This window comes from Aethina tumida, chromosome 3 (assembly GCF_024364675.1).
Source record: "Aethina tumida isolate Nest 87 chromosome 3, icAetTumi1.1, whole genome shotgun sequence".
Taxonomy (NCBI): domain Eukaryota; kingdom Metazoa; phylum Arthropoda; class Insecta; order Coleoptera; family Nitidulidae; genus Aethina; species Aethina tumida.
Genome location: NC_065437.1, coordinates 433,623 through 453,608, shown reverse-complemented (window position 1 = coordinate 453,608; position 19,986 = coordinate 433,623). Strand labels below are relative to the sequence as shown.

At 28.7% G+C, this 19,986-nt stretch overlaps 2 protein-coding genes across 2 annotated transcripts in view; one reads left to right on the top strand and one right to left on the bottom strand.

The window, feature by feature from the left end:
* Nucleotides 1-18,273, top strand: part of LOC109605542 (protein O-mannosyl-transferase TMTC1-like) — a 123,126-nt gene extending 104,853 nt beyond the window's left edge. Inside the window, exons 8-16 of the mRNA XM_049965516.1 lie at nt 2,831-3,020; nt 6,387-6,508; nt 9,358-9,522; nt 11,846-11,959; nt 12,097-12,240; nt 15,864-16,069; nt 16,129-16,264; nt 16,320-16,449; nt 16,498-18,273. Of these exons, the coding sequence (XP_049821473.1) occupies nt 2,831-3,020; nt 6,387-6,508; nt 9,358-9,522; nt 11,846-11,959; nt 12,097-12,240; nt 15,864-16,069; nt 16,129-16,264; nt 16,320-16,449; nt 16,498-16,683 (1,393 nt within the window). The 3' untranslated portion in view covers nt 16,684-18,273. The remainder of the gene's footprint in view (nt 1-2,830; nt 3,021-6,386; nt 6,509-9,357; nt 9,523-11,845; nt 11,960-12,096; nt 12,241-15,863; nt 16,070-16,128; nt 16,265-16,319; nt 16,450-16,497) is intronic.
* The window catches only part of LOC109607121 (trypsin beta-like), a 256,249-nt gene that overhangs the window by 193,752 nt on the left and 42,511 nt on the right, over nt 1-19,986 (bottom strand). The window lies entirely within an intron of this gene.

Sequence of the window (19,986 nt, the reverse complement as noted above, 5' to 3'; positions counted from 1 at the left end):
AAATTCTTATCTCACAGACAATAAAAATAAATAAATTCTTTATTAATTTTGTGTTAAGTTTAATATTTTTATGGGAATTGTCTTGTTTTTTATGAAATTAACTTTGAAAACACATAAAACAAAGTTAAAAGGCACAAAACTAACTCAGGATAACTTTAAATATAAATAAACATTGACACAAATTAATGTCTTCAGTAATTTTGGATTATTTAAGTAATTCGAGGTTCAATAAGTATATTTTACGAGAATTCTCTTGTTTTTTTTATGAAATTAACTTTGAAAACACATAAAACAAAGTTAAAAGGCACAAAACTAACTCAGGATAACTTTAAATATAAATATACAGTGACACAGATTAATGTCTTCAGTAATTTTGGATTATTTAAGTTATTTGAGGTTCAATAAGTATATTCTATGAGAATTCTCTTGTTTTTTTATGAAATTAACTTTGAAAACACATAAAACAAAGTAAAAGGCACAAAACTAACTCAGGATAACTTTAAATATAAATAAACAGTGACACAGTTTTATGTCTTCAGTAATTTTGAATTATTTATGTTATTTGAGGTTCAATAAGTATATTCTATGAGAATTATCTTGTTTTTTATAAAATTAACTTTGACAACACATAAAACAAAGTTAAAAGGCACAAAACTAACTCAGGACAACTTTAAATATAAATAAACAACGACACAGATTAATATCTTCAGTAATTTTGGATTATTTATGTTATTCGAGGTTCAATAAGTATATTCTATGAGAATTATCTTGTTTTTTATAAAATTAACTTTGACAACACATAAAACAAAGTTAAAAGGCACAAAACTAACTCAGGACCACTTTAAATATAAATAAACAACGACACAGATTAATATCTTCAGTAATTTTGGATTATTTATGTTATTCGAGGTTCAATAAGTATATTCTATGAGAATTCTCTTGTTTTTTATGAAATTAACTCTGAAAACACATAAAACAAAGTTAAAAGGCACAAAACTAACTCAGGACAACTTTAAATATAAATATAGAAATACTACAAAGATTAATGACTTCATTAATTTTGGATTACTTAAATTATTCAAAGTTTAATAAGTATATTCTATGAGAATTCTCTTGTTTTTTATGAGATTCACTTTGGAACACATAAAACAAAGTTAAAAGGGACAAAACTAACTCAGGACAACTTTAAATATAAATAATTAGTGACACAGATTAATGTCTTCAGTAATTTTGGATTATTTAAATTATTTGAGGTTCAATAAGTATATTCTATGAGAATTCTCTTGTTTTTTATGAAATTAACTTTGAAAACCCTTAAAACAAAGTTAAAAGGCACAAAACTAACACAGGACAACTTTAAATATAAATAAACAGTGACACAGATTAATGTCTTCAGTAATTTTGGATTATTTAAGTTATTTGAGGTTCAATAAGTATATTCTATGAGAATTATCTTGTTTTTTATAAAATTAACTTTGAAAACACATAAAACAAAATTAAAAGGCACAAAACTAATTCAGGACAACTTTAAATATAAATATAGAAATACTACAAACATTAATGACTTCATTAATTTTGGATTACTTAAATTATTCAAAGTTTAATAAGTATATTCTATGAGAATTCTCTTGTTTTTTTATGAGATTCACTTTGGAACACATAAAACAAAGTTAAAAGGGACAAAACTAATAAAGAACAACTTTAAATATAAATAAACAAAGTCACAGATTAATATCTTCATTAATTTTGGATTACTTAAGTTACTTTACGTATATTTGGTGAGAGTTTTATGAGATTAAGTTTGAAAACATATAAAATAAAGTTGGAAGGTATATAAAACTATCACAAGGCAACAATAAGTATAAATAAATGAATCCACAAACTAGTTTCTACGTTAATTTCTCGTTTCTTAAGCTGTTTTTTATCACCTCTTTGAAATACGTATGAAATAAGTAATAAAAGAAACAATATAAAGTGCTGGCGTGAAAAAAATAATAATAATAAACAAGTATAAGAAATTTTATTGCAATTTTATGTCCGGAATACATTCACAGCATCCGGAAAGATTGCGCAGGTAGACGTAGCCACAATAATAAAAGAGATCCAAACCATAAATCTGTTTTAGGTCAATCCGCATTTGATTAAACAATAACAACAGAAAGCCGTTTCTTTTTCCGCAAGATGTTCCCAAAAAAAAAAAGAAAAACTAAAAAGTAGTTAAACAAGAGATACGATCCTTTGGGTTAGAACGACACTCCAGAGGGCGGAACGTTGCCCGATTTTATATGGGTTTGCTTCAAATTCAATTTACCGTTTTATTACCGATTGATGGGAGATTCATTCGTTTTTTACAAAGTAACTAAATTCTCTGCGAATTTAATACTTTCATATGTTGTGGGCACATATTAAATTGTACGGTACAATAATTTGGAGCAGTTTATCTCCGGGAACGGCGCAGTTCTGTAATTATGTCTGGGTGGAACATAAGGCTAAACCAATATTTTCTTGCTGTTTGTTGGAGTTTGTAATTGAATTCAAATAATAAACTCGACGCTGTACACAAACCGATATTTTTACCAAATTAATTGGTTGTTTCAGCCATATGCATAATTAATCAAAACATTTATTTAATGAAATTAATGTTGCTCTTCAGAATTTGTTGTCGAATGGTGTTACTTTTTTGGAGCTTTATGCTTTTATTTCCGGATCATCGTATAAATTTATCGAAACAATTTAACTGTCAGGCTTGGACGGAGTGGATATGAAATTGATTGGACGTACAAATATTTATTGGTAACGAATATTTAATGAATTCCTCGTTCCATTGCAGGGTCCTCACTTTTGGGTACTTGGCAGCGTTTAACTGGTGGCTGCTCCTGTGTCCTGCCACGTTGTCCCACGACTGGCAAATGGGCTCGGTGCCGCTGGTGACGTCGATAAGTGATTCCCGGAATCTAGTCACGTGCTTTTTCTTCGGACTCACTTTCTTGTTGGCCGTAAAAAGTTTATCGGACTTTGAGGTAAGTAATTACCAAACATATTAGCATAGGCGACGCCGGACGCCGCCGTGCCATCCATTAACGATTTCTTTTTTCCCGCCTTCCTGCGGACGGGACCGGGATGACTGATCGCCCACGAATTCCCTTTGGCGAATTATTCAATAATTAATTATATTAAAAAAAACGGGAAAAACGTGCGACGCCGCCCACGTTTCCAGTGTTTCCAGTGTTTCGAGTGTTTCCAAAGGCCGGACGGGAATTGAACGATATCGAATAAAACCGATGGTCATTGTTGCATGTAACTTCATAACCAGGTTAACCGATACTAATGGCGGCGATAGACAGCGAACAATTCCACGTTCCGGTTGCCGTTATGCAGACCGGGTAACTGACGCTTAAACCGGACCGCCATTCACCGATCTTTATTTCGTTATGACCGCAAATACGATTTTTACGCTCTTCATAAACTGATTCAAGTGTGACATGAATTATTCGTGTAATGAAGTTGGAACGGGCAAATGTGTATCGTTTTTGCTGTTGTTATCAGACACGAGATAAATTGTGGCTGCATTTCAAGTTTATGTCCTGCATTCGTAGTTAAATATTGGGCCACAGGAAAAACCAATTTGCATTTTTAACCTTTGACTTTCAAACAACTTCAAAAAGAGTCAATTTTTTTCAATGTTTCGCTTAAAGGATTAACTTTATTATTATGTAAAATACACAAGAAGAAATTTCTTAAATTTATAGAAAGTTTGTTATGGAGAAAAAGCCTTTTCTTCTTCGACTAAGTAAGTTTTTCAAGAACAGTTCCAATGATTTATGAGAATAACACAGTTAAAAGTATAAAACTAACACAAAATAACTTTAAATACAAAAAAATTCAGCAAAAGATTAATCACTCGAGTTTTTTGAAGTTTAATAAGAATATTTTATAAGAGTTCTATAGCTTTTTATGAGAATAACTTTGAAAATATAGAAAACAAAGTTATAAGGTACAAATCTAACACAAAACAACTTTAAATACAAAAATATGAAGCTAAATATTAATCTCTTTATTAATTTTAAATTACTCAAGTTATTTGAAATTTAATTAGTGCATTTTATAAGAATTCTCTCGTTCTTTATTAGAATAACTTTAAAAACATTGAAAACAAAGTGAAAAGGAACAAAACTAACACAAAACAATTTTAAATACAAAAATATGAAACTAAAGATTAATCTCTTTATTAATTTGGGATTACTCAAGTTATTTGACGTTTAATAAGTGTATTTTATAAGAATTCTCTGGTTTCTTATGAGAATAACTTTAAAAACATAGAAAATAAAGTTACAATGTACAAAACTAACACAAAACAACTTTGAATACAAAAATATGAAACTAAAGGTTAATCTCTTCATTAATTTGGGATTACTCAAGTTATTTGACGTTTAATAAGTGTATTTTATAAGAATTCTCTGGTTTTTTATGAGAATAACTTTAAAAACATAGAAAACAAAGTTACAATGTACAAAACTAACACAAAACCACTTTAAATACAAAAATATGAAACCAAAGATTAATCACCTCATTAATTTGGGATTACTCATGTTATTTGACGTTTAATAAATGTATTTTATAAGAATTCTCTAGTTTCTTATGAGAATAACTTTAAAAACATAGAAAACAAAGTTACAAAGTACAAAACTAACATAAAACAACTTTAAATACAAAAATATGAAACTAAACATTATTCTCTTCATTAATTTGGGATTACTCAAGTTATTTGACGTTTAATAAATGTATTTTATAAGAATTCTCTAGTTTTTTTATGAGAATAACTTTAAAAACATAGAAAACAAAGTTATAATGTACAAATCTAACACAAAACAACTTTAAATACAAAAATATGAAACTAAAGATTAATCTCTTCATTAATTTGGGATTACTCAAGTTATTTGATGTTTTATAAGTGTATTTTATAAGAATTCTCTGGTTTTTTATGAGAATAACTTTAAAAACATAGAAAACAAAGTTACAATGTACAAAACTAACACAAAACCACTTTGAAAACAAAAATATGAAACTAAAGATTAATCTCTTCATTATTTGGGATTACTCATGTTATTTGACGTTTAATAAATGTATTTTATAAGAATTCTCTAGTTTTTTTTATGAGAATAACTTTAAAAACATAGAAAACAAAGTTATAATGTACAAATCTAACACAAAACAACTTTAAATACAAAAATATGAAACTAAAGATTAATCTCTTCATTAATTTGGGATTACTCAAGTTATTTGACATTTAATAAGTGTATTTTATAAGAATTCTCTGTTTTTTTATGAGAATAACTTTAAAAACATAGAAAACAGAGTTACAATGTACAAAACTAACACAAAACAACTTTAAATACAAAAACATGAAACTAAAGATTAATCTCCTCATTAATTTAGGATTACTCAAGTTATTTGACATTTAATATGTATATTTTATAAGAATTCTCTAGTTTTTTTTATAAAAATAACTTAAATAAAAATCAAAGATAAAACCAAATATTCTACCACACCAATTTTTTTCTCTGTTTAAGATTTATTTAAATACTGTCCTACCAGGTTTACTAGCTTCAAGTCTTTATTCAGATCAGAACCAATTGTCACAAACAATGAAAGGTTAATTGGCTCGTGTACAAAGACAGGATCGACAATTCCTAATTTTTTTATATTCACTTAATTAATGGAAATTCGTTTGATGAAATTTTTTATGAAAGCCTCAGTGTAATGGTTGATTCGTCACTGACCCATTTCCAACCACGTCACACGAATTAATTCAACCCCAAAGTCACACCCAAGGACACTTTTGATCTCTGCACGTTACATTTTTAAAACCAAAAACCCCACAAGAGTAAAAAGTGAAAAAAATCGTCCCTACCTCGAACGTCTGTTGGGTCTGTTAGCAAGATTCGTAAGTGTAACCAGTAAAAAAAGCTGCCACGCTCATTTTTATTTAACATATTTCCCAACTCCTCGAGGAATTGAATACATTTAAAACGTCTGAAATGGAATCACTGGAGAGCGGCGAAAAAGCCACAACAAAATGTTAAGCTAACGCGAAATCGAAGAAATCCGAGGGTGAAAATATGAAATGAACAACGTCGCATTAATTGAACCACTTTCGTACAAAGCAAATCCGCGAAATGAACAAGATATTAAATTTTTTAAATTAATACACTGGAAAAATCAATGCGCGCACTTAATTTTAATTAAACGTGAGTCGGGAAAGGAGGGAAAAAAACAAACAAGTGGAAAACGTTAACAATATCCAGTTGCGTCTGGATGGAGGACGAGCCGCCATACAGACGAAAATTAAAACCATAAATTTGATTCCGTATTTTCTTTTGTTTCAGAACCAAAGGCATGTTCCAATTGTTTTAGGATTAATGCTCCTTGTGTTGCCTTTTTTGCCCGCCACGAATTTATTAGTTACTGTTGGTTTCGTGGTGGCGGAGAGAGTTCTCTACATTCCCAGGTGAGAATTTATTCCGAATTTAATCAATTCACCAAATAAATGTGGGATTGTTTAAAAAGAAACCCCTTAGAAAGAAGGATTTGTACGGTTTCAAGTTTCACATGTAAGTTTAACTAAAAGCTTATGAAAGCTTATTTCAGTAGTCCCCGTTTTACATGCCACTAAGAAATGTCAAGTTGCCGTAATAAATTTCTTAAGAAATTCTTGTGGATTCTGTTAGTCTTATCAAAGGCACGAGCCCTCTCTCAGATATAAAAGATATTATTATGTTAAATAAGAATTTTTTAATTAAGATGCTTAAGCAAAGTTTCTTTTAACTTTAGCTTTTAATTAAAAATATTAATGATTTTCAATTTACATATTTTTATACAGGGCCTCCTAAATTGCTTCATTTTCTCTGTTTTACACTATTCCAAACTTTAATCTACAAAGTATTTTAAAATATCAAATAAAACATTTATTCTTTTCCCTCAAAAAAAATACAACCCCTCAAAATTAAATTTCAAAAGTTCATTTTTCAGGAACCTTTGGTCCAATCGAGTCAAATTTTGGTATATATAAAAAACACATATACACTACATTTTAATATAATAACCTTTATGCATAATGACACATTTGTGTAGATTCTGGGGGATCCCTCTCTTTTACTCGTCCTATTTTCTACGCCACTGAACATTTTTTAAAATTATTTAGCTTTTTGTATTCATTGCACAATTTAGAACAAAAAAGTGCTCTTGATTAATTGTGACTATCAAAACCTTTTCTGAGATATTCCTGTTTTAATGTGTATTTTAATTTTCTTCTAATATATTGAAATAGCTCAAAAACGACTGTGATAATCAAAATTAATCAAGAGTGCTTTTTTCTTCTAAATTGTACAAAGAATATGAAAAGGTAAATAGTTTTAAAAAATATTCAGTGGCGTATAAAGTTTAAAGTGATTTCTTGTCCTATAACTTTATTCAGACATAAAATCTGAAATATCTCAAAGAGGACTGTGATAATCAAAATTAATCAAGAGTGCTTTTTTCTTCTAAGTTGTACAAAGAATATGAAAAGCTAAATAGTTTTAAAAAATATTCAGTGGCGTATAAAGTTTAAAGTGATTTCTTGTCCTATAACTTTTTTCAGACATAAAATCTGAAATATCTCAAAGAGGACTGTGATAATCAAAATTAATCAAGAGTGCTTTTTTCTTCTAAGTTGTACAAAGAATATGAAAAGCTAAATAGTTTTAAAAAATATTCAGTGGCGTATAAAGTTTAAAGTGATTTCTTGTCCTATAACTTTTTTCAGACATAAAATCTGAAATATCTCAAAGAGGACTGTGATAATCAAAATTTATCAAAAATACTTTTTTCTTTTAAATTGTACAAAGAATATGAAAATCCAAATAGTATAAAAAAATATTCAGTGACAATTTTTAAGTGATTTCTAGCTCTATAACTTTTTTCAGACATTAAAACTGAAATATCTCAAAAACGGCTGTGATAATCAAAATTTATCAAAAATACTTTTTTCTTTTAAATTGTGAAAGAATGAGAAAAACTTAATAATTTTAAAAAATGTTCAGTTTCGTAAAATATAAAAGATAAAGGGAGGGAAACCCCATTTTGTAGATATGTATTGTAGAATAATATATATTTAAATATGATTGGGTCAATTTTTATGGAAACAATAGTAAAAAATAATTTTTGAAATTCAAATTTGAAGGGCTGTACTTTCTTCAGGAGGATAAAAATTTTATTTACATTATTAATTATTTATTAATACTCAAATTAATTTGTTAGTTTTAATATAAATTTAAAATTATTATTAATATTTGATAATAAATTATATTGTACATATCAAAATATATATCAACATATTTATAATTTAATTTGTTTTAATTAATTTATATTAAATTAAAAATAATTTTATCATCCTTGTAACATAAATGACTTGTTTGTACTTAAAACAATGTTATATTTATTTTATTTTTGGTTACTTCAATATAATGACTAATTCAGCAAACATTAAAAATGATAAACACTCAATTTACTCACTGTTTTTAATTTGAAATAGATATTTTTAATACAATACTAAATATAATTTTGTTTTATTTGTTTCAATAGTTCAATAATTAATAATAGTTGCTCCTTTTAATTTTTAATTATTATTATTTTATATTTGAAATAACAAAATAAAAATAGTAATCATTTTTATTTTATGTAAAAATTGTTTAAAAGATAAATTGTTAATCTGGTAAATGAGCTTCGTTGACATTTGGGATTAATATATGTGAAACAATGAAACCTAACCTCAATTTAAGGCGTCCAGTATGTGGCAGCCATATTGTATATTTGAAAAACACATTATTTCCACAATATAAACAGACAATTACATATAAACAAGTGGGTCATTTGATTTGCTGATAAATTTTAAATGGGATGCCGATACGCGAATTAATTATCGAATTTATGGATGTTCAATTTCCAACATTTTCAATTAATAACTTGTGTAAGTGTATAAAATTATTTTAATCGACTGTTAATTGTTTGAGTTAAGAAGTTGAATTAAGTTGTGTTGACAAAGTAATATCAAATATAAACTATTGTAGTTTCTTTGTTGACTCAAGATCCGTGATTATTGATTAGGACAAACAAGATTGTGTACACTTGTACTCAACAATCAATGTTTGCATTAGTTCGCATCGCATACATAATACCAATATTCCATAATCATAAACAGGCCGTCATGCCGTCGTGCCATCATGCCGATGTGGAACGAACTGTGTATGTAATTGATGTTTGAATCGGTTTCAAAAATTATGAAGCAAATTAATTAACGAATGAACGAATTGGTTTCAGCTTGGGCTTCATATTGCTGGTGGTGTACGGGGTGCAGACGATGTGGCACACGTGCACCAACCACAGGCAGACCATCATATTTTTTATAATGTTAACGTTAACGGCGAGTAGTTTACGGACAGCGCTAAGGAACAAGGACTGGCGGTCCAGGGAATCCTTGTTAAGGTACGTTATCCTTATTACTATTCAAAACGTCCCATCCTGAGGGAAATAACCGGGCTTAAAACGGCATATTTATTTTAAATTGCCCCCCTTTTATTGTTTTATACAGTTTCGGCCATTTATTATGAAATATTCAGATATTCAGATCGTGTTTCCAATTACCATATTTAGCGTTCACGTTGAAGCCGCGATTAATTATGGGTCACCGCCAATACTCATATACCTAACTACAATATTGTTAATACATTATGGTTTTACAATTTTCCGGTTATCGACTCGTTTCACCGACGAATCTGTGTCACCGGTTTTATTCAAATTTTTCCCGCATCCATCACAATTGTCGCAACACTGATACGTGCATAATTTTGTTTCAAATTAAAAACCACGGCCTCACAATAAAAAGCGCATTTGAGGCTTTATGTGCGCTTTTGAAATGCCCCGTCTTGTTTCCGGGGTAATCATAAAATGCATGGACACGTAAACCGCGGGAGATAAACCGAAGTTAGCCGTAGTAAAACCACTATCTTGAGTCGCTTTTTCAATCGGGGATTAAGTGAAACCCTCGCACTACATCAATGTAACCATTGTGGCAGAAAAAGCTTGCTGTATTTATGTTATGACAGTTGTAACAGATTTTATCAGCAACTTTTCGCTTCAAATTTATAAATAAAATATTTTTCTGTTTTTAATACATAAATAATTGAAAACTAATGGAACGACATGAAGTATCGGGATATTTCGGTGGGCAGCCACATTGTGCATATGTATACAGTGCCATCTCTTGAACAATAGGCCAATATTACTATTACAGTTTGCTATATTAATATCTTCCTATGATGCTGTATATAATCTTATCTTTAGAGCAAATTTTCAGCTTTTAATGTCTTCACATATCATAAATAATTAATAAATTTTAGGAGATAAGTAAATTAATTTGTTAATTTTATAATAATATACAACTAGATTTAAAATAAATATAAGGGATTTTTATATAACTTATATATAATTGAAAATTTATAGAATGACATGAAATCTCGAGGTATTCCTGTAAGAAGTCACATTGCATATGTGTTTACAGAGCCATCTCTTGAACAATAGCCAAGTCTTCAAATTATGTTATAATTTTTTTTAAAATTTTCAGTAATAATATATTCAAATTAATTTGTTAATTTTAATATACATCTAAATTTAAAATAAATATAAGGGATTTTTATATAACTTATATATAATTGAAAATTTATCGAATGTCATGAAGTCTCGAGGTATTTATGTGAGCAGTTACATTGTACATGTGTTTACAGAGCCATCTCTTGAACAATAACCAAATATTTTGATTACAAGTTTCTATATTAATTTCCTCCTATTATGGTGTATGAAATCTTATCTTCTGACAGAAAAAGCTCACTATATGTATGTTATGACATTTGTATTAAAATTTATTATCAATTTTTGTCTTCAAAGTATGTTAAAATTTACAATTAAAATATTTTTTAACTTTTAATGTCTTCATATATCATAAATAATTAATAATTTTTAAGAGATAAAAGGATAACACAATTTTTCACATTTTCAGTAATAATATATTTAAATTACAACTAAATTTAAAATAAATATAAGGGATTTTTATATAATTTATATATAATTAAAAATTTATGGAATGATATGGAATCTCGAGATATTTCTGTGAGCAGCCACGTTCTATATGTATTTACAGAGCCATCTCTTGAACAATAGTCGAATATAGCGATTACAGGTTTCTATATTAATTTCTTCCTATTACATTGTTTAAAATCTCCTCTTTTATTATTGATCTTTTGTATTTCTACAAAGGGATAAAAATTCCATAGAAATTTAATAGCTAAATTAGGTTAAATTTAGAATTTATTTTGATTTACATTTCTTAATAACAATAAATGGTGAGGCACTTAAATAGCAAGAGATAAATCGAAGTTAAACCACTATTTTGAGTCGGTTTTACAATCGGGTCTTAAGTGAAGACCTCACACAACCGCCAACTACATCAATGTAACCTTTGTGGCATAAAAAGCCCGCCATATTTATGATGTCACATTTGTAACAAAATTTATTATCAACTTTTAACTAATTGCAAGATTAAGTAACGTCTGAAAGTTCTTTGGGGCGACCTCTTGTATAATTTTATGTCTTCCGGGCTCCTAAAATTAATTCCTCCATCTCAGACGCGGCGACCCGAAAGTTATGAGACATAACATTGTACGTACTTTATATATATCTATATTCATAAGTTTCGGATGGTAAACGTATTTTTATGTGACGTGTGAGAGGTGAAAATTGGGATGTTTTTCAGGGCCGGGCTAATGACGTTGCCGCACAACGCCAAGATGCATTACAACTACGCGAACTTCCTGCGAGACTCAGCCAGGCCCGAATTAGCCAAAGCTCATTACCATAATGCTTTGAAGTAAGTCACCTTTTATTTGGAATGGTAAATCCCGCATGTAATTTAATAACCCGCCGCCCTTAATAGATTTTTTTTAACGGAACAAACAGTGAATGCTGAATGTAATATTAATTGTGGGCAAATAATGTGAATTTCAGTCTGTGGCCGACGTATGCGAGTGCACACAACAATTTGGGAACACTTCTCGAAGACAAACAACAAGCGGAGCAGCATTTTCTCGCCGCCATACGTTATTCAGGGGATCACGTGAACGCCCACTACAATTTGGGGCAGCTCTACAGGTACGCCGCCACCACCACGTTTAATTAATTATTTTAATTGTGGCGACTTTTTAATCGCCTGATTAAACGAGTGTTTATGTTCAAGACTTGTATTAGTTGTAATTAGATGTTCATTGTCGTGTGATATGGTTGTGTGTTTGCTTTTAGTGGATTAGTGTTCAGAGTAAACACTATAAATTACATTCGTATCAAATATTGATATTAATTTATCCCGCAATTAGGAAAATGGTCACGGCGTTGCAACGAAAATAGATCCGTTTGTAGTCGGCGGTATAACGTAATCGCTTTCAGGGAATTTGAATAAAGTATGTGCTAATTCCATTAAAGTTTCACACCTAAATTCGACGGTAACGAATTCTGATAAAAACCGGCACGGACAGCTCGGGGAAATGGTGTGTGAATCGTACAAGTTCAGTTAATTCCTAATACATCATCCTTCTCTCTGGAAGTTGCCGAAAGTCGCCCTCCGGCCCTTTCGCCAAGGTGCTAAACATTGTTCATGTGAACTTCCACACTAAGATCGATATTGGCCACTTCCACTTCGTATTATAAACAACGTTTATTTTAAGCAGCGCAATCAAAAAATTACTGTGAGAGGCACTTATCCTCAGTTTCCGGTTGGCCGAATGCATCGGGAAGCTATGAAAGTAACTGTTCCTTTTATAGACATAAGATACGACACAGTGTGCCGGCAATAAAAAACGAAACAAAAGCGCACTCACACGTTTCATCTTTACACCGGCAAGTTGGATTTTATGTTTGGAAAACAAGATTTCACTGCGATATTTGACGGGCCCGCTTGCGAACTTGACAGTATTATTATTAGGCAATAAGCTGTCTGATATTTATTACGCTCCCGGATTATATTCATTTTCTGACTGTATCTTGAATGAATAAAACCCATTCGTTTCACTTCCGCAATCACGGCCAGATTCAATGGTCCAATAAAATTTATTCACTTTATAATAAAATCAACTTAACTATTGAGAGGAAATAAAAGTATTATTATGAATTGGAATATTCTTTAATAAATAGCTTTAAAAGTTTATTCGATATGTTTATTTTATCTTGATCAATAAATCTATTGTCAGTCACTTAACTTATCTTTTTGTAGATTTAAGCACATTTTATTCGGTTATTTAATGAAAATAAAAATACATTTTTATTGGTAAAGAATGTTTTGTAGATTAAAGTATATTTCATTCAATTTATTCTTAATTTTTCTGTTGTTTGGCACCGTAAAATGCTTCAAAAAAGTATTTGTTACTCTAGACAGTCGCTAAACTTAACCTTTTATACATTTAATGGACATAAATATAAATTTTTATTGCTAAAAAAATGTTTTGTGGATTAATGTATATTTTATTCAGTTCATTCTTAGCTTTTCTTTTTTTTGGTACCGTAAAATGCTACAAAAAAGTATTTGTTGTTCTAAACAGTCACTTAACTTAACTTTTTATACATTTAATGGACATAAAAATACATTTTTATTGGTAAAAAAATGTTTTGTAGATTAAACTATATTTTATTCAGTTCATTCTTAGTTTTCTTGATGTTTAGCACCGTACTATGCCTCAAAAAAAGTATTTGTTGCTGTAGTCAGTTAGTTAACTTAACTTTTTATATATTTAATGGACATAAAAATACATTTTTATTGGTAAAAAAATGTTTTGTAGATTAAAGTATCTTTTATTCAGTCATTTTTAGTTTTTCTGTTGTTTGGCATCGTAAAATGCCTCACAAAAGTATTTGTTGCTTTAGAGAGTCACTAAACTTAACTTTTTATACATTTAATGAATATAAATATACATTTTTATTGGTAAAAAATGTTTTGTAGATTAAAGTATATTTTATTCAGTTCATTCTTAGTTTTTCTATTGTTTGGCACCGTAAAATGCCTCAAAAAAGTATTTGTTGCTCTAGACAGCCATTTAACTTAACTTTTTTTACATTGAATGGACATAAAAATACATTTTTATTGATAAAAAAAATGTTTTGTAGATTAAAGTATATTTTATTCAGTTCATTCTTAGTTTTTCTGTTGTTTGGCATCGTAAAATGCCTCACAAAAGTATTTGTTGCGTTAGAGAGTCACTAAACTTAACTTTTTATACATTTAATGAATATAAATATACATTTTTATTGGTAAAAAATGTTTTGTAGATTAAAGTATATTTTATTCAGTTCATTCTTAGTTTTTCTATTGTTTGGCACCGTAAAATGCCTCAAAAAAGTATTTGTTGCTCTAGACAGCCATTTAACTTAACTTTTTTTACATTGAATGGACATAAAAATACATTTTTATTGATAAAAAAAATATTTTGTAGATTAAAGTATATTTTATTCAGTTCATTCTTAGTTTTTCTGTTGTTTGACATCGTAAAATGCCTCACAAAAGTATTTATTGCTTTAGAGAGTCACTAAATTTAACTTTTTATACATTTAATGAATATAAATATACATTTTTATTGGTAAAGAATGTTTTGTAGATTAAAGTATATTTTATTCAGTTCATTCTTAGTTTTTCTATTGTTTGGCACCGTAAAATGCCTCAAAAAAGTATTTGTTGCTCTAGACAGCCATTTAACTTACCTTTTTTTACATTGAATGGACATAAAAATACATTTTTATTGATAAAAAAAATATTTTGTAGATTAAAGTATATTTTATTCAGTTCATTCTTAGTTTTTCTGTTGTTTGACATCGTAAAATGCCTCACAAAAGTATTTATTGCTTTAGAGAGTCACTAAATTTAACTTTTTATACATTTAATGAATATAAATATACATTTTTATTGGTAAAGAATGTTTTGTAGATTAAAGTATATTTTATTCAGTTCATTCTTAGTTTTTCTATTGTTTGGCACCGTAAAATGCCTCAAAAAAGTATTTGTTGCTCTAGACAGCCATTTAACTTAACTTTTTTTACATTTAGTGGACATAAAAATACATTTTTATTGATAAAAAAAAATGTTTTGTAGATTAAAGTATATTTTATTCAATTCATTCTTTGTTTTTCTGTTGTTTGACACCGTAAAATGCCTCAAAAAAGTATTTGTTGCTCTAGACAATCAGTTAACTTAACTTTTTATTCATTTAAGAGGCACAAAAATATACTTTTATTTCGAAAAAAAGTATTTTGTGAGTTTATCACATTTTATTCAATTTATTTTTAATTCTTTTAGTTGTTTGGCACCGCAAAATGCCTCAAAGAAACAGCAAAATGTATTTTTCATAAATGAATTTATTACATTCTTTTCATATTTATATAAAATTCCTTTGTGCATAAAGAAAATTCATCAAATGCTTCGAAAAAGTACTCAAACAAAATTGTTCGTGTTTGTATCGTTAATAATCTGGACCAATACTGTATTAAATGGGAGTTTTTCACTGGCTCAACAAAATATTGTTCACTATTCATGTTTATATGATACAATAGTATAAAAGAAGCTTTGTAAAATCCCTCCAAAGAGTGTAGGTTGCGCCATCTATCAAAGCACTGTCGAATGAGGGGAAAGTGTAAGTTGGCCGGTGCGTGGAAACCATCACTTTCCCTTTGTTACAGTCCCCCTTCAGTAGATGTCTACAGTGTCCAATATTCAAATATTATTAACACATTTTTAGGAAAACAAATCGTTCCCACGACTCGGAGAAAATGCTGAAGAAGTGCATCAAGATCGAACCCAGATTCACTGCGGCCTACATTGAATTGGCGAAGCTTCGAGGCCCTAACGACAGAAGTGTTAGCCATTTATTGAGGCGGGTGGTCGATTTGAACCCCACCGATCCATACTACGGCACCACTTACGGACACTGGCTTTTAGACAAAGGTATTTAATTATTAATTAAATCATTAATTGTTCAGTTAGTTAATTATTTATGGTTGTAGCTAATTATTTGGAGGCGATGCGGTACTACTGGAGATCATTAAGGCTTTCACCGTCGCATCGATCCTCGATGCAAGGCATCAGTAAGCTCCTGAGGAAGTTTGGCCAAAAATCAAGATTATTCCAACTTGTCACGAGGTAATTTATTAAATAACCAATTTAGTTGTAAATAATTAACAATTAATCCAAATAGATGGCACACAATACTGAGGATTAAAAGAGGCGACTTCCTGCTGAGCCCTCCGGTGTACCTCCAAGGCTGGCAACTGAAAAGTGAGCTGAGCCACAAGGCTAAGGCCTACGACGTGTCTCCCGCCCTAATGGTGAGTGGTTTCTGTTAATTTTCAACTTTATTAAAAGGACCATTTCAGGAACCTTCATGCGTGACCCCCTCATCTAAAACTGACAACTACTCGTCCGGCGACCTGACGAACAAATGGCAAAAGAACAAGAGGAACAAGACGAACGGCCCCCCCAAAGAGTGCAAGGTCCAGGAGAACAAAATAGAGAAGCAACGCCGACCGTTGATGGTCCACCACTTGTTGGACAGTGTATGAAAGAGGAGCAATAATACAATTGGAGCAAACAGAGTCCTTGTAAACAACGGAATGTAACCATAAGTTTAGCATTTGTTGCCGTTCGTTTCGTTTGAATTGTGGTTACATTACTGATTAAAAGCAATTTGGAAATGTTACATTGATGAGTTTTACTTTTTATGTTATTTTGGGTCACGTAAACTAAAAAAAATTATAATTATAGGTAGCAAGACTGAGTAACTGAGGCTTCTTATTACAATCGAAAGTAAAGCTTGCCAAAACCACACTATTTGTAATTAATTAAAAGCAATATAAAATAAAAAGTAAAACTTGCCAAAAATTTATATTTTTATATTAACAATTACGTTGATAAGTTTTAAAATTGATTGATATATAACAAAGAGGGTGTACAAGGATATTTTTCTACATTGTAGAACGTGTAGAACGACGGAATTGATTTGAGTTTGTAGCCAGTTAAGCATCTTTTGTACACTGTATTCATTAGCCTACTAATTAAATAGTTAAGCGAGTTGCTCACGCCACTTACTTACTTCAAACATAATATTTTATAAGCTGACAACAGTATTAGTTTTGTGACAAATTTATTATTACTATCAAAGACCATTGTTTAATGAATAAGTTTGATGAATTTTTGATGTGTCCAGGGTACTAAAGTAAGGTCCAAAATTTAATATTCTAAAAGTTTTCTTTCTTATACTATATATGATATTTTTTTAATAAGTTCTATTACATTGTTCTACGATTAATAATAACTATTAGTACAAGATCAATGTCGTTGATAAAATAGGTTAATAGATAGTCTTTACCTACTTGTAAAAAAAATAAATGTCTCTGAAATAATACTTATAATGTAGTTAATCGACAGATATCGATAAAATAAAATAATAAGGTTGTGTAGTAACAGTTGAAATATCGTACAATTAAACATAATGGACTAAATAAATAATAGTAAATATCAGCATTTATTATTGCCAATTTAATTCCCACGTCCCGTTCCTTAAATAATCTAAAAACTAATCGATGATGAAGATTTTATCTTATTTATTTATTTATATGAAAGTTTGTTAAAAATACATACATTATCTGTTCACGTAGATAGATATCGAAGAAAATCTTTGGACAAATGTTAATAATAATGTTTACTCAGCTTATAAAATATCCCCCATCAGTATTACGTAAATTAATAATAATGTAAGAACCAAATCCGGTTGACAGTGTTAAATAAATAAATGTAAATAATAAAATCAGTATTAATTTTTAGACTAAGACTTCGACTTATAAATATTTTATAAGACATTGTTGATAACTAAGGTTCCATATACACAATTTTATATTATTACATGTGATCAAATTGTGAATGAATTAGTTGAATATTAGCTTGCCGTACATAATTGTAAATAGCTGGTTTATCGGTTCGTTCGTTAGGTATGTTATTTAGGTACTTTATTTGTAAGGGGCCATTAACTCTGTATACTAAATAACCATGCAACAACGTTTTTGTTCTATAAATGTAAATTCCTTCTTTTAAACACTGTACATTTATTGATTGTATAGTTTTTTGATAATTAATAAAGGTCATTTAATATTTAATGGTTTTTATTTTTAATTAAATACTGAATCAACGTTTTTTATTAAATATTCAATGCAGGGCAATTACATAACTAATAATGTCGTGATAAAACACTAACTATTAAAAAATGGCATATTATTTCAAAACAACTTAATTTACATTAATAAATCAATGTGAGAAATGGCAAAATGATTTGGTATTGACTATTTGCTGCTCTACCCTGTCACTTCGTCTATTGTTTAGCACAGTAAAATGCCTCGTTTGTTGCTAAAGACAGTCACTTATCTTAATTTTTTATATATTTAAGAGACAAAAAAATACATTTTCATTTCAAAAAATATATATTTAAACGCATTTTATTTGGTTCATTCTTAATTTTTCTGCTGTTTGACATAATAAAATGTCTGAAAAAAGTATGTACTGTTCTATAAAGTTAATTAACTTAATTTTTTATATATTTCAGACATACAAAAATACATTTTTATTACAAAAATTATATATTTTGAGGATTAAAGGACATTTTATTCAGTCCATCCTAAATTTTTCTATTGTTTAACATAATAAAATGCCTGAAAAAAGTATTTACTGCCTTAAACAGTCAATTTTTTATATTTTTCAGAGACAAAAATAGATTTTTATTTCAAAAATTACATATTTTGAAGGTTTCATCCTAAATTTTTTTGTTGTTTAACACAATAAAATGCCCAAAAAAAGTATTTACTGCTCTATACAGTCAATTAAGTTAATTTTTTATATTTTTCAAAGATTTAAAAATACATTTTTATTTAAAAAATTATAAATTTGAGACTTTAAGGATATTTTATTCGATTCATCCTATATTTTTTTGTTGTTTGACGCAATAAAATGCCTGAAAAAAATATTTATTGTTCTTTACAGTCAATTAAATTAATTTTGAAATATTTTTCAGAGACCCAAAAACACATTTATATTTCAAAAATTATATATTTTGAAGGTTTTAAGGACATTTTATTCGATTCATTGATATATTTCAACGACACAAAAGTAAAGAAGTATTTTAAATACATTTTATTCGATTCATTCATAATTATTTTGTTGCTTTAAAGAAGATTTTATTGTGAATATTTTACCAACATTGCTCCACTTGTAATTTTGGAACAATTTATAGATCCTTTTTGTTCTGTAAATGTAAGGTTTTTGATAATTAATAAAAGTCATTTAACATTGAATGGTATTAATTTTTAATTAACAACACAGTCGATGTTTTTAATTAAATATTCTTGGTACAATTATACAACAAATAATATGATGGTAAAACAACAACTGTTATAAAAGTAGTATATTATTTTAAAGCAAATTAACGTCTATTAATAAATTAGCATGGGAATTGGAAATTGATTTGATAATTTCAGACTCAGCTACGTTTCAATTAATTCAATTATTGGAGTAATTTCATGATTCCATAATAGTTTAATGAATAGACAAATTAATTACTGTATTTTTTATAATAAACATAAATAAATATAATTATAAATTAATGGAAAATATAAAAACATTATTGAAACACAGTAAAAACTCCATTATAGCCTCTCAAATTTATTTTATCCCCATCCCATATCCAAATTTAATAAATAAATGTTACGGTTTGATTATATAAAATGAGTCTCATAATAAATTCAACATAAACAAAAAGGAAAGATTGTATTAGACATTTCCCTCGGTAATCGAGTTTAACTAAGGAAGTATATAAGACC